The sequence below is a fragment of the Vidua macroura genome, chromosome 8, assembly GCF_024509145.1.
Source record: "Vidua macroura isolate BioBank_ID:100142 chromosome 8, ASM2450914v1, whole genome shotgun sequence".
NCBI classification, from domain to species: Eukaryota; Metazoa; Chordata; class Aves; order Passeriformes; family Viduidae; genus Vidua; species Vidua macroura.
Genome location: NC_071578.1, coordinates 1,553,517 through 1,569,391, shown reverse-complemented (window position 1 = coordinate 1,569,391; position 15,875 = coordinate 1,553,517). Strand labels below are relative to the sequence as shown.

At 42.1% G+C, this 15,875-nt stretch overlaps 1 protein-coding gene across 5 annotated transcripts in view; it reads left to right on the top strand.

Annotated features, from left to right (window-relative positions):
- Window positions 1–2,686: 2,686 nt before the first annotated feature.
- The window catches only part of MGMT (O-6-methylguanine-DNA methyltransferase), a 135,147-nt gene continuing 121,958 nt past the window's right edge, over window positions 2,687–15,875 (top strand). For all 5 annotated transcript variants that reach the window (XM_053984196.1, XM_053984195.1, XM_053984197.1 and 2 more), the window contains exons 1-2: window positions 2,687–2,735; window positions 14,291–14,430. In XM_053984196.1, the coding sequence (XP_053840171.1) occupies window positions 2,712–2,735; window positions 14,291–14,430 (164 nt within the window). In that variant the 5' untranslated portion in view covers window positions 2,687–2,711. The remainder of the gene's footprint in view (window positions 2,736–14,290; window positions 14,431–15,875) is intronic.

Genomic DNA, 15,875 nt, shown 5'->3' with positions numbered 1-15,875 from the left:
AATCTGAAGTGTGTAATTAGTTTTATATAATGATGGTGATATGTGGGGTTTTTTACATGACTTATGTTAATATGGCCAATAGTGTTAACATCTCCTGCCACTAATAGTTAGGGTGGGGATGTATAGTAATTGATCTTCCTGGGAGTGCTGTAATGTAAAAACAATTCCGGCTGTTTGAAGTATATTTTACAAGTGTGCATTGGGCCTTTGGGATGTTATACTGAAAAACCCAATTGTACAGTTACCATGGGAACCCAATTAGAATAGATTGCTGGATTTTTTTTTTTTTCCCAGGCTTTCATCTTGACCAAAAATCTAATGTACTTTAAATGTTTTCATACGGAATTTTGTTCGTATAGTCACTTGGAGTAATGGCTGGTTTTTAATTTTAGTGCTGAACCAGAGTGTTCTGTTGAGGGTCCCGAGGACTTATCCTTCAAGGAGAATCTTCCTTTAGTGTTTAAAAGTTGATGAACTGAGAAAAAATACTTTTTTATTAATCCAAGTTCTTACTGCCATCACATGTACTCATCAGGCTGCAGTCCCGGGGGGAAAAAAGCAGGGAAGTATCTCAAAGCCCAAGGACTTCTGTTCTAGATCATCAGCAAAACATGGCTGAAGAATTTCCTGCCCTTCAAGGATCTATTTTTGGTGTCGCCTCTGACTTTTCTTCACCTTTTTGGCCTGTTGACCTACGCAGAGGTTCGGGATGCTCACGGGGTGGCACTGTGATGTGTTTGCTTCGTGCACCGTTCAGTACCTACAGGGGTTTGCGTGTCTTCAGGTGTCCTGGGAGCATCCTGCTCCCTCAGCACAGCTCCTGGCTGGGAGCAGAGGTTGTGGGGAGCTTGGGAACATCTTGCTGGAATGGCCAAGGGAAGCTGAGGCAGGAGAGATGGAGATGGGTATCGCTGGTCCTTGGCAGCTCTGAGCTAGTGAGGATTGTCAACTATTAATTTTTCCCATAGTGCTCGTTAATCCCTTCAGTTTATCCCACTCTGCAAGTGCAGGAGGGAATTTTCCATTTTTGGTGAAGCCGTTGCTGACATGAAGGTTTCAGTTTTTCGAGGTTTGGTTCTGGTGTCTCAGTTTCCACACCATGGAAGTGGTACCACTGAATTTGATCAATGGGTGTTGTTCCAATGAGGTTTTGGCTTTTTGCCTTCAAAGTCACCCTTAGGAGAACCCTTCAGCTCCACGTGAAGTACTGACCTCCTCCAGCAAGACAGTCTGTGCAAGGCTGAGGTGCATTTTGGAGGGATGGTTTGGGCTCTCCAAGGGGTGTTTTTTGGATGGTTCCCCCTGTGTGGCTGGCAGAAGTCTTCCAACCACCGTGGTTTGGACATGACTGGTTTTACCCCAGTTCTGGTCACCCAAGGAAGGCCTTGTTGGGTGAGCAGGTGGAACTCAAGCAGGGTTTGAAATGAGCTTCAGGATAAATCTGATTGCTGAGGCAAAGATTTCAGCTTTGCCCTCCAGGAAGATCTAAAAAACCTGAGCGTTGCTGGGTGCTTTGAAATACCCAGCTCTGAACTGATGATAGAAGTAAATTGCTATTTTATTTTTAGCTCTGTCATAGATATTTTAAGTAGTTCTATTAGATTGCTCATCTGCCTGACCTGCATTTAAAAATGCAGTGAGTTCTCTTTGCAATGCTTGCCTTGTTACTAGAGTTAAAATACCAATTATTATTCATCCTAATTTTAAACACTTAAGTAAGATGCAAGGTTAAGATTAAATGTTGCTGTTTGGTTTTAAGTGGCTGGGAAGTGGCCATGTGTTCTGTCAGTGCCTTGGACTTCAAGGAGAGGTCTTGAAAATCCTGGGATGTTCATATAATCTCATTTTTAAGAGATTTACCATTCCTGAAGTGGATACAGTTATCCCTGCCCATGGAGTGGTGATTCCCTGATTTAAGTGGAGCAGTTCCCATCGAGGCTGGCTGTGAGTCAGGATTGTGAAGCTGAGCTTTTGGCACATAATCTCCTTGATTTTTAAAAATGCAGTGTTTATAGCACATCTTTCAAAGACAGAGTGATATTAGCTGAGTGGCACTAAAAAAAAAACATAGAGGGGGAGCTAAATGCCAAAGAAATAGGAAATATCCTTTATTTCCAAGGGGAGAGCAAAAAGGAACCAGTTGTGGGTTTTAATGATATAAATAATGTTAAAGGCTAGAATTATAATAATTGAAGTTAAAATGTTTTAGGTACGCAGTGGCGTGAAATCTGTGCTTTTAAACCCAGAATATATCACAATCACTGGCTTTAAAATCACTTTCATGCCTTGAAATGTGGCATTTCCTAAATCACAAAAGGCTCTTCATTTTACTCAGTCACTTAGAAGTACATGACAGCCTGTAAAATATTATTCAATTAATACTTTTATCTTTTGAGGCATTCTTATTCCAGATATCAGAGTTGCGCAGTGCTTGTTGTGGAAGAACTCTTCAGTGTGCCATCTGTTGATTTTTTTGTTTGACTCATGACAAGTGGGTGACTTAACATTAAAATTCCATGTTGTTTGTAAAAAAAAAAAAAAAACTAAACTCCCTTTGGAAATGCTGTGTACTGAAACTTGGAGCTTGTTTAAAAACTGATACAGAGCTGGATATTCTGGATATTCAGATCTCCCTGTGGAATTCAGATTTAACAATCTAACTGGGAATTTTTTTTTTTTTTCCTTCCAGGTGAAGCCTTTTTTCCTCCACGATGGCATCGAGGCTGGTTCCAAAAGTAAGTTTCCAGAGAAATGCCCTTGCAGGGAGGTGTCCACTGGAAGTCCAGCATTACAAAAGAGTTCACGTAACATAGTTTGCTTTTTCCCCAGTGCCCAGCAGTCAGGATTAGGAATCCAGTTGACAAGATTGATGCTGCATTGTAAATCTCTGTAGCTCTGTCATGGTTGGTAACAGGCATCAGTGGACCTTTCCCCAGCACGTATCCATCTGCCACAGAGCATAAAGAGCAGGACAGAGCTGCTCTCGCCGTTTTGTGGCTGTTTCCATTCCCTAATAATAAACACCTCCCTGAAAAACAGGATTAATTTTGAGGCTTGAGGCTTCAGTGATGTAAGTGTAGGTCAGTGACATTGCAGCAAAAAAAGAAACATGGGTGTTTATCCAAATATTCAGACAGTTTACTCTGCTGAAAGAAGGGCATCAACACATTGATAGTCTATAACTGTCTCCCTGAAATACTTGAAATGAACTTTGAAGAGACAAATACCTTTTTTTTTTTTTACCTATTTTTGTAACATTAGTGATGCTCCTCTAGGAAAACACTTCTGGTACAATCACACCTGCATTTCTAACTATTCCTGTTGGCAACTTCTGTCACTGCTCTAAATGTCTGAATAGTGGCATCTCCTGTGGTTTTAATCTGCTTTACATAATGTCATGTGGCTTAGAAAAGGAGTGTTTTGCTGGTTTGTGTTGTTTACCTCTTTTCTACAAAAGCAAATTGGTTTTGTTTCTTAAAACAGAATGGTTGAGGAAGAAATCCAGGTAAATAAATTCTTGCTTCACTTTTTTCTTTTGAGCCATCATCTCTTTAGTTGCATTTATGCATCTTCCAGTTGCAAACACCTTTTAGCAGAGGGAGGGAGAATCCCTGGTTCCCTCTCATTGCAGGTTAGGTGTGATATAGCTGGCAAGTGACACGAAACTAATAATTTATTATCTAACCTTTTCATTTCCCCCCCCTCTCACGTGGAGTTGAAAGGTGCAGCTTGAGCTGTTCGGGGAGTTTTCCCCTTTTGATATGTGGGAAGCCAGAAGGTTTGAGGTAAAACACTCCAACTCCACTGTGGGGACTGTGCAGACACCTCCCTGTGCTCTGGATGCATATTAAATATTTATGTCCTGATGTAATTGGTGATTTTCGGGCTGTTTCCAGTGTGTGATCAGTTTGCACAGCCCCACGTTGGGGTGACACCCAGCGTGTGCCTGGCCGTGGATTTGCAGGAATCAATTATCACCCGTGCAATGTGCTGAACAGTTTTTAAGGAGGCTGCTGAAAAATGCTTTGGGAAAGGAGGCAGACGTGGGAATTTTCCATAATCGCTGCCTGTGCCTCCCACTCCATCCCTGATTTTGTTGCAGTGACCAGAGATGAGTTTTGGGTTTGGGTTGGCTGGAAGGTGGCTGGGCTCTGGGTGACCCAACCTCAGGATATCTCCATATTTAGGAATTTGGGTGGGGGTTTGTTGTTCTTCTGACAACGTGGAATTTTTTGTATTTCATTAGAAAACTCTAAATGTCCTTCTGCTCCTTGCTGGATTCCTTGCAGTTAAATTTGAAGTTAGTAAATGGATTCTTGTACTAACCCTGATGCTTTGCTCTGTTAATAGTGAAACCTTTATCCTGACTCGAGCAGGGCTGGGTAACTACAGGAAAATCCAGATGTGTGTGTGCCAAGACTATACTCTTGTATTTTTATACAAATCTTTGCAACACCTCTTCTGTCTGTATTTATTTCCCTGTATGTTGTGTTTTTAGTGAATCCCTAATACACATTTTGCTGCTCTGCTCACTTCAAAAATTTCAGCAAAATTCTTTCCTCACACACAACTCAGATTCCTGACTCTCCTTCAGCTTAAGGAGTGCTATTAATGGTTTTGTTCATATTGCTTAGATTTATTTTGTTATTATTCTCCAGCTCCTACTCTTCAGGTAGAGCTATTTTGGTATTATAAAGAATGATGGATTATATAGGAAAGTTTCTTTTGAAGCCCTCCTGATATTGTGCAATGCACTTGGGGGTCAGCTACACTTGACTGATGCATGATTTATCCCATGTCCCTGCCACTTCCTGAGATAAAGCTGCTATTTTATCAAAAATGCCAGCAAGTGTGATTTAGAATTTATCCCCCTCCTTTTTCAAATAATTGTTCTGATTACTTTCTGGCACGGCAATAAAATGATAAAGGTAATTGCACACAAATGTGAGATAGCACCAAAATACAATAAAATTAACCTGAATTAGCTTGACTTGTCGATGAGAAGTATTTATGAAATGTATTTTTGCAATAAGGGAGACTGATATTATAGCTGGAAGGTGAGTTATTGCCTTAATGTAATACTGTTTGAAATTTAAAAAAGAGACTGTTACAGTTGAGGGTGATTGTGCCTTTGAAATTAAGTTGAAGTGATTCTTATAATTGGCAGCAATAATGCATTGGGAAGGTAATATCTTTTATTGTGTTATGCCTAGTTGCATTATCTTTTATTTAGCTGGTCCTGACTCCAGCTCTGCAGAGAAGACAAGCAGGAGCAGATCAGGAATTTTGTGGATTTAGGTGATAAAAACTTGAAATGTTACCCAATATTAAAGTCATCCTTCTGCTGTATTTTTTTTTTTTTCATTTTTAGCCCATTTTCAGTTCCCCAGAACCTGATACAAGGCTCATTGGATTAAAATTTCATCTGTTTTCCTTGTATTGGAGTAGTTGCCATGTATTTACATCAGGCTGAGCCTGTAAGAGCCGAGCACTCCGGGCTCGCTGTGTGTGTGTTTATGTCAGCTGCTGATTTGGGCAGTGCATTTTGTATTTCTCTGTGCCTCAGAGTACAACCTCTTACAGAAGAGTGTGAGCACGCCCTTACAGCAAGCCCCTCGATGGTTTTTAAGTAGATCCTCAGCATCACTGAGGTTGGAAAAGCCCTCCCAGCCCACGGAGTCCCAGCTGTGCCCCATGCCCACCCTGTCCCCAGCCCTGAGTGCCACCTCCAGGGGACACCTCCAGGGATGGGCACTGCAACCCTCCCTGGGCAGTGCCAATCCCTGACCCCCTTTCCATGGGGAAATTCCTGCTGATCCCACCCTGAGCCTGCCCTGGCCCAGCCTGAGGCCGTTCCCTCTCCTCCTGTCCCTGTTCCCTGGAGCAGAGCCCGACCCCCCCGGCTGTCCCCTCCTGGCAGGAGCTGTGCAGAGCCACAAGGTCCCCCCTGAGCCTCCTTTGCTCCAGGCTCAGCCCCTTCCCAGCTCCTCAGGAACTCTCCAGCCCCTTCCCAGCTCCCTCAGGATCCTCCAGCCCCTTCCCAGCTCCTCAGGAGTTCTCCAGCCCCTTCCCAGCTCCCTCAGGAGTTCCCCAGCCCCTTCCCAGCTCCCTCAGGATCCTCCAGCCCCTTCCCAGCTCCTGAGGAATTCTCCAGCCCCTTCCCAGCTCCCTCAGGAGTTCTCCAGCCCCTTCCCAGCTCCCTCAGGAATTCTCCAGCCCCTTCCCAGCTCCTCAGGAGTTCTCCAGCCCCTTCCCAGCTCCGTTCCCTTCCCTGACCACGCTCCAGCCCCTCCATGCACTTCTTGTCCTGAGGGGCCAGAGCTGGACACAGCACAGAAGGAATTGTAACTGTAGATAGGTAGCTCGATCTGTAGCCAATACCTTGGATTTCATTCTTGAAGTGATGAACACATCTGGAAAATTGAGATTACTGCACCATGACTTTTCCTTTGCACGAGATTTCATGGAGTCATAGAATATCCTGAGTTGAAAGGGACTTGTTGAAACTCAATCCAGTTACAACAAAATAGTTTTTTTTGGGGGACCCTCTAATTGTTAAGAGACAAGATTATTGATTTTTGACTCTTTAGTATATTTATTTATTTATTGTTTGAAAGCAAATTCCTTAATTATTTTTAAATATATATTTTACAAGTATAAAAAGTCAGTGTTTTATTCCCTCGACAATGTTAAAATATTGGAACAACTCAACAAAATATAGCATTGCTTCTTACTGAATCTTCTGCCATAGGATTTCCAGCTTCAAAAATGAGGAGCTGGAGGACTTAATCCCTTTGGTAGGTCCTTGGAAGGATAAGAGGGACAATGTTTTTCCCCTCCCCTTGGAAGTTACACGGGACACGTGGCTGTTGGGCTGGTTCCTGGTGGGATTTGCAGGTACCCAGTAACTGGGTGCACACACTTGTTGCCATAATCTGATTATTGCAGGAATATCTGGCACTGTCCTGTCCACTTTCCCTCCTCTTGCTGCTCCATTTCTTACCCAGTTTTACTCTTAATTAATTACAATATCTCTTGGCAGCCCCCAGTTTGATGAGATGCCCTGAATAACTCCATGCTTCCACCACGATCAGGAATTTTTAAAACTAATTAATACCACACTTCTTCTGTGCTGTGTGTAAGTAGAAGCTGAGAATTGTTTGGGTAGGAAAACACCTTCAAGATCAAGTGTTAATCTTTGCTTTGTGCTATTGATATCACATGATATCAATTTCCTGATTGATACACATGTGGTTTATTATGGTATCTATGCTTTAAGTGCCACGTGGCTGCTGTGCTTGCAGCCCATTTAAATTTCCTGTATAAGTAATAGCTGGGGAAAGATGCAGGATGTGTTTACTTGTTTTTGGAGAGGTTCTGGAGGAAATAATACATCAGAATTCCTGTTTGAACAGCCCGCTGGGGTCTGCTGTTCAAGCACCAGCTCCAGTCCGGGCTTGGCGCGAGCAGCAGATGGAGTTGAAAACTGCACTTGTTGAGTCTGGAATGCAGGAGCAGTAACCCACCTGCCCCTTCCAGGGGAGTTAAACTGGGTTTATTACAACTGAAGTGCCCTTCCAGTAAAATCAAGCAGCCAGGGCCAGCCCTGGGTGCTGGGAATTTGTCGTTGCTCCCGTCTGCCAAAGCAGCCGACTGAAGGCGCAGCCAAAGAGCCAGAGGCGACCACTGCTTGGAAAGGCACTTCCCTAGCTTGGCATTTCGGGGGCTTCTGGTTGCCATCCAAAGAGGATTAGTAGGATAATGCGATGGGACAACAGGAACTTGCTTTTGTTGTCTTTGATTGTTTAATAAAGAATTACGTGTTTGCTCTCCTTGAAGATTTTTTAAATGCCGTAGAAAGCAAATGTTGCTCCATGTGAGCACGTATCCCTCTGGTTTTTCGGGGGCTTGTGTGAAGTGGGCCTTTGGATAAGGGAAGAGGGGGACTGATTTTGAGTGTCTATGCCAGTGTATATTTGTATATGTTCAGAATATGCAGCTTGATTCTGTACCTTCACATTTTTACGGGATTAGTTCTTCGTAAGGTAAAGAAATTGCATCACCCCAAACTAACCCTGGATTTGCTTCCAGTCTGTCTGACATTTCCTTTCCAAACCTCCCCGCGCCAGGAAATGAGGAGGTTTTGTTTTCATACCCTCTGAAGTTACAGGTTTGGCTTAACCAGGGTGAGATTTACTCAGAGGAGCAGTGAGGCACCAGGAGAGCACTGCAGGCTTTCAGTGCAGCTCTTGTTTGAGAGGCTCAGCTGGGGAGGTGTTTATTGTTCCTGTAGCAAGGAGACAATTCCATGGGCCTGGATCTCCAGTGCTTCTTGCTGGAAAGCTGAACGTTTGTTTTGGATGCTGTAGGAAGGAGAAGTGCACCCAGCAGAGACTGTGATTGTGGAGGGGGAAGAGGTGTCTTGTGTCCAGGGCAGGGTTGTTCAGTTCACAGAACCCTGCTGCAGGATATAAAGGACTTGTACTTTAGAGCATTAAAGGTAATTAAAAGTTACTTTATTTTTAGCAGGTTGTATTGACAGAATTACATCAGATTAGATACCGAGAGGATTGTTTTGTTTCAAGGCTTTATTCTTGGGTTTAAGCAATGACTGCAACGTGTTCTTTTCCTCAAAAATGAGCTTTTGTCTTAATTTAAAACCTGTGAGGCACTTGGCTCTCTTTGGACTGACACAGTTTTCCATATTTTTGGAGGATGCTGTGGGTGGAGTGATACTGGAATTGTGCATTGCCTGGTTCAGAAGTTATTTTTCCATGAAGTGATGAGGGGTGTTGGTCAGAGCTCCCTGTGGGTTGCAGAGGGCAGCAGCCATCCCTTGGTTTTTTTTGGACATGGAGCTTCCTGGCTTTCAGGACAACTTTCTCACATCTTCAACTGTCCAGATTAAGATGTCAAACCTTCAGGGGTGTCTTTGGATCAGGACATCCTTATCACAGAATCCCAGAATGGTTTGGGTTGGAAAAGACCTTAAATCCCACCCAGTGCCAGCCCTGCCATGGCAGGGACACCTCCCACTGTCCCAGGTGCTCCAGCCCCAGTGTCCAGCCTGGCCTTGGGCACTGCCAGGGATCCAGGGGCAGCCACAGCTTCATATTTCTTTGGAATTCACACCATTCTATTTAGTTGGAAATGTTTGCACTCTTTTTTTTTCAAGAGGAAGAAGCATCTTTAAAAAAAAAAAATTGTATTTAAACTTCTAAAGAAATCAGACATTTCATAATAAGCAAAAAGACTGAGAGTTAAATGTTTCTCATTCTCACTTTTATTCCAGTATAACAAAGTGATACTAATATTCCAGTATACTAAACTTTCACTATATTTCACTTCAGCTTTCAACATATTTCACTTTTAGTGTGAAACTTCCAACAAACTCTTTCCTTCTTTCTTCCCTGCAGTAAAATTATTTGTAGTACATAAACTCTTTGTTCTCTTGGAACAGTAGCTTTTGTAAGGGGAAAATATAGATGATTAATCAAGATATTAGCAGGAGCAGATTTTTAGATTGTTCTGATTGCATGGATCCTGTCTTCTATTCACAGCCCTTAAATCTTTCTCTGCCTTGAAACACTAAAAAATGGCTTTTTCCTCTAAGACAAGGCCCATAAGGTTGGAAAATCACCCTCCACCCTGCACTATATGTGCAGAAATACATTACCTTTACTATTAATATCTTTTCCCATATTCTTTACATACAATGGATTGTTTCCTTTTAAATAAACAGGCAGAACCAGTAAAACAAATACAGGAAGTTTTAAACTATTAAGGAGATGTGGAGAGAACTGTAATTCAGTGAAATCCTTGGATGGGTGGCCCACTGGCATGGGCAGCCTCATCAGTGGCAGAGGCTTTTTGACACTAAATCATTTTGCAAACGTTGGTTTATGATGGATTTTTTGCTTTGCCTGATGGGATTTGATAAGGATTTTGTTAGGAGAAAGATGCAAACCTACTGCATCAGGAAGGGTGACTGAAATGAAGAAGCAAATTGCCAAACTCTGATGCATTCCCCTTAAATTTAAATCCAATATTTGAAGCTTCGATTGAATTTTAATTCAAAACTTGAATCAATAGCAAGCAGGTTTGAGATACTCAAAAGAAGGACTCTCTTAAGAGTTCAGGCCTGGTGTTTTTTCCCTGTAATTAGGATGAAGAAGCAGCTTCCCTGGCATTTATTGATCATCCTCCAACTCCACAAATGTCTGGAGCTGCATTTTTGGTGCGTCCCTGGTACTCTGCGGCACCATCAAAACAGGGCAGGTGTTTGTGAACTGTAGCTCATTTGTTGATGCAAATGTCAGGACTTTGATGGTGGTTTTTAGGATAAATTTATGCAGAATGGGGAGTAAATGAGTGAGGTGGTGCTTGGTCACACCCCTGGTGGGGGTGGGTATCAGCCCTACCTGCTGGTAGTGATTCCAGTGGGTTAATACATTCAGAAATTCAGGTTTTATGGGCTGGAATTCCTATGGTTGGTGCAGTCTGGGGTCCTCTGACAGTAGTTTTTAGTGTTTGAAGGCAGTGGTTCCCTCCTAGCCCAGCGTGGGAGCAAGGTCGTGTGGGAAACCTCCAGTGGCACCTGGGTGGGTTCTTCAGTTTCACAGGAGCGTGAAGAACTAAACAGCATTTCCAAATGTGCAGCAGTGCCTTGGCTAGAAATGGTGGGAATGGGACCGTTCTGGGGTCTGAGGGAAATAGGGGGAAGAATTGCAATGCAATTTCCTGCTGTTGGTTGTGTTTCCATCACACGTAGCTCAATTAACACTTGGTTAATCTGAAAATGATCAAGAGACCCCTTTCTTGGAGGAACTGGGACATCTCCCTGATTAATGCAGGTTTTAAAAAAAATCCAATTGCAGGATGTGTGAGGCCACATTCGATTTGCCAGCTGAATATGTTATTTTTGCCTTGATTCTCAGAAATATTTGAGGGGAAAAGAAAAAAAATTGGTGAGGACTTCCATGCTGTAGCCTAATGGAAATCCCCTGCTAAATCAGATGCAGAGGGGATTATTGTTAATATTTTGATATTGGTGTGGTGGGTTTATATTGTAAAAGCAGAGTGAAGGAAATGGAAAAACCTGTGGAGGGGAGATCCATCAGAGATAGGGCTCTGATGGGAAGGATTCAGTTCTCCATAATACCGAAAGGAAAATCAGGGTTTGCTCTCTGGACTTTTCTGGAAAACACAAATAGTTTTCTGGGACAACATGGAGCATGGAAATGCTTTGCTACAGATTTTTTTTTTTTTAAGCTTTTTTGATTCTTAAGATTTCTCTGCCTTTTGTATTTCTCTATTCGTCATTATGGATATGAATTGAATTCTAGGATGTCAGGCCAATGTCCAGTGGAGTTTCTGGGGGTGTTAGGAGCAGCAGAACATAGAAATATTTGAATTATTTAATATAGTGTGAAAGCTGCTTAATGCAAATTTAAATAAAATTACAATCTTCCAGTTTGCTGTGTTTGGCAGTCTGGTGAGGTAAACTTACAAATGTTGCTCCTATGGTTTTATTTCTTTGGGAAAACTCCAGAGGTTGGCAGGAGATGTTTCCTCTCTAAAAATCATATTTTTTTCCTACCTAATATCAAAATTACGAGATATTTTGATACAGATTTTTAGGTATTGCAGTGGAAGGGGAAAATGAAGGTGGAAATGATGCAGGAGCTGATCAGAATTTTTCCAATTTTTCATAAATCGTGGAATGGTTTGGGTTGGAAAGGTTGGAAATCCCACCCAGTGCCACCCCTGCCATGGCAGGGACACCTCCCACTGTCCCAGCTGCTCCAGCCCCAGTGTCCAGCCTGGCCTTGGGCACTGCCAGGGATGGGGAAGTGTCCAACCACTAAACCACGTCCTGAAAGTGCCACACCTCGTGGTTTTGGAACACTCCCAGGGATGGTGGCTCCACCACTTCCCCTGTCAGCCTGTTCCAATGCTTGACAACCCCTTCTGTGAGGAAATTTCTCCTCCTGTCCAGACTAAATACCAGAATCTGGACAGAGGAGTGTGCATTGTACATCTGTCAGTGACCTTCACCCTGGAGCATCCCGACCCCACTGCATATGGATGTGGATTGATGTCCTGCAGCCTCATTCTTTTGCAAAAATAAACCTTCTGAATATTGCAAAAATAAACCTTCTGAGTATTGCAAAAATAAACCTTCTGAATACTGCTGCCTGATGCAGAGGCTAAACAAGGCTGCAAATAGGAGTTGCAGTCACTCAGGGTTTCATCTATAAAGCTTAGTTCAACTCAGAGAGAGCTCAGAGGGTTATTGATAGTTTTCTCTGCTGCTCCCTGCATCCTGGGTTTTGTTCTGATGGAAAAGTCGTGGAGCACATGGTGTGAGGTTCAGTGCATCTGGTTCAGGGCTGTCAAGCCAATAAACATGAAGAATGGCCGCTGGTTTGGCACATCTGCAAACTTCTGCAATGAGCTGCTGCTCCAAAGAAGTTCTCCCGTGTCCTCCAGGAGGGAGAAGGAGCATGGAAAAAGTTGGTAGGAAAGGAGTTTCTTTGTGATGCCACCAAACATTTGATTATTCAGCAGCTGGGGTTGCAGTCAAAGTAAATAAACCCCAGGGAACCTGCAGTTCCTGGACTTCTCCAAGCTGAGTGAGGTTGATCTGGTTGCTGCATGTCTGTAAGGGAGGAATTGCGTAAGAGCTTCCCAAAATTCAGGCCTTTAGGTTTACTTTTGCTCTAGTTATGCAAAACTGTCAGCTTGATGGTTTTTCAGCTCTCTCACGCTGATTATATTACTCACAGATGTGACTTCATTCCACAGCAATTAATAATGGGGTTTGCAATGATTCTCTTATTTGGAAAACAACTAATTATTGTACAGCTGTGAGCAGTGGGCAGCTGTAAGTCACCCTGCATGGACCTTCCTGCTGCACCCCTGGTCTGTCATTCATGGAATCCCAGGATGGTTTGGCTTGGAAGGATCTTAAATCTCATTTCATCCCATCCCCTGCCGTGGGCAGGGACACCTTCCACTGCACCAGGTTGCTCCGAGCCCCATCCGACCTTGAACACAGGGAAGTAAATAAAACAAATCCAAGAAATTTGTTGTTCTCTCAGTGTTGCAGGAAACCTCATGAAGTTCAGCAGGTCAAGTGCAGGGTCCTGCACCTGGAGGGACAGGACACAGGGAATGGCTTCCCAGAGGGCAGGGATGGATGGGACTTTGGGAAGGAGTTGTTCCCTGGATCCCTGGCAGTGCCCAAGGCCAGGCTGGACACTGGGGCTTGAAGCAGCCTGGGACAGTGGAAGGATGGATGGGATTTTGGGAAGGAATTGTTCCCTGGATCCCTGGCAGTGCCCAAGCCCAGGCTGGACACTGGGGCTTGGAGCAGCCTGGGATAGTGGAAGGTGTGGAAATAAGTGGAAATAAGTGGTTTGTAATGTCCCTTCCATCCCAAGCAGTTGTAGGAGCCTTTCATTCTGTGTTTGCTGGTGGAGTTACCTTGTGCTGCCTCACAGTTTCTCTGTTGTTCACTTTTTTCCCAGTTTCACGTGAGCTGAGCTCTTTGGAGCACAGGATTTTCTGTGGCCTGGGCCAAAGGTTTGGTGTCAGGGTGACTGCAGAGGACACTGGTGATGTTCTGTCCTGTCCTGCTGCAGTGATGGCACAAACCAAACTGGGAGCACAACTCACACTTCCAGACTGGGGTGGTTTTTTTAGCCAAGATGAATTTGACAAGTCTGTTATTGTTGGTCTTGTCCAATATTGAGAAATACTTGGCAGCTGTTTCCAGCTACATCCTATCAGTAATCGTAAAACCAGACTGGTAACAATGGGAATAAAAATATGCTTCTTTTCCTAAGGAATGATTGATTTTTTTCATGTGTTTTCTTTTCCAGCAGACATATTCTATTTGTGTTCCAGCTGTTATTTGCATAACACTGCTGCTCTAAACCACTGAATCTACTTTGTTGTCACAACAGTCCTGTTTTAAATAAGTGTCACAACACATTGGATTTTAGCTGATAAACCAGCCATGAAACTGCTGCTATTTCACATTTTTATGAAGATCACTATGCTGCTAGTTAATGGTTTTTTTGTTGTTTTTTTTGAGACTGTGATTTAGGTGCTAACTTCTAAAGATAGATCATTTTAAGTTGGAATTTTGAAAGCGAATGCCATAGTTGAGGAAACTTGAAATTCACTGTTGTCTTGCTTTTTTCAAATTGCTTTTGAGAACTACTCAAATCTGTTCCTTGGTGCAAATTCCTGCAGTTAAAGAGGATTTTATTTCCTTGACCAGGTGAATTCCAAACAGGGAGGATCTCCGTGCAAGGAGAAGCAGGTGGTTCTGCTCAGCCCCCTGGGCAGGATGGAGATCTGGGGCTGTGAAGCGGGCGTACATGAAATAAAACTCCCCAAAATGAGCCTGCTGCCAAGTGGGTGAGTTCATGTCCTATTGATGCTGTGCTTGTGTTTGTGCTGCAGGAGGGAGATTGCCCAGAGGGTCTGGGAGCGCTCTTGTTTTTCCTAATCCTGCTGGGAGGAGTCCCTTGTGCCCTTAAGGACTCCAAAATGCATCAGTTCCTCTGCTGCCTCAGAAATGGTATCAAACGTTTTAAGGTCTTGTGTGTTCTTAATGTAAGTTTTGAAAGAATCTCCTGCCTCCCTTAATTTTTGGCGCACATATAAATGTCACTGACGGTAAAATCTCCTTGCACACCTCACAAATCTTGCAGACCCACATCTATTTTTATATTTTTATATTTTTATATTTTTATATTTTTATATTTTTATATTTTTATATTTTTATATTTTTATATTTTTATATTTTATATTATTTTTATAATTTTATATTTTTATAATTTTATATTTTTATAATTTTATATTTTTATGTTTTTATATTCTTATATTTTTATATTTCTATATTTCTATATTTTTATATTTCTATATTTCTACATTTTTATATTTCTATATTTTTATATTTCTATATATTTATATTTTTATGTTTTATGTTTTTATATTTTTATATTTTTGTATTTTTATAGTTTTATAATTTTTACATTTTTATAAATTTTATGTTTTTATATTTTTATATTTTTTATTTTTATAATTTTTTATATTTTTAATTTTTATAATTTTATATTTTTAGATTTTCATATATTTTTTATTTTTATATTTATTTTTATATATCTTATATTTTTATATTATTTTTACATTTTTATCTAGAGATCTATGCTCCAACAGGTAGAAGCAGGATTGACTGATTGTTTTAATTGCTGTGTAGTACTGGTGAGAGCTTTAGTTGTTTTCCCAGAGCTGTAATGTCTGCTGGAGTTTGGAACAGGTCCCACGTGGCAGTGGAGATGATGTCTCAAATCCAGGCCTGGCTGAGGAGGCATCAGTGCAATTCCTCTTGGTTGTAAATTGTCTGCTGGAGTCCATCTGTCCTGCTCAGATATTTGATTTTTCTTCCTTGTTTGTGAGGAAATGTTCAGTGACATTTTTAGAAGGAATGTTGAATTCATTCAGAATTAGATGCTAAATTTCTACGCCAAATTTCTTCCGCAAAATCAAGACTTCTTAGACTCCCTCAGACTTCTCTAAGACTGGTCTTGGTAATTAAATTCCACTTTTCCACAGTGTACTGCATCAGTGTTCCCACTGACAAGGCTCAGACAGGTTTGGCTTCTTTTCTCAACGTTGTCTTTTTTTCATCCCATGTTTGCCTCTGAAGTTCTCCATGGATTTTTGGCATGCTTGTTTTCCTGTTTTATTCTCCCTGTAACTGAAGTGGGTGTAAAATTAATCAGGACTATGGAGCATGTGTGTGTTCTGGTTGAAATGTGATTTTTGCCTCCCATACAAAAGCCACTGGATTTCACAGT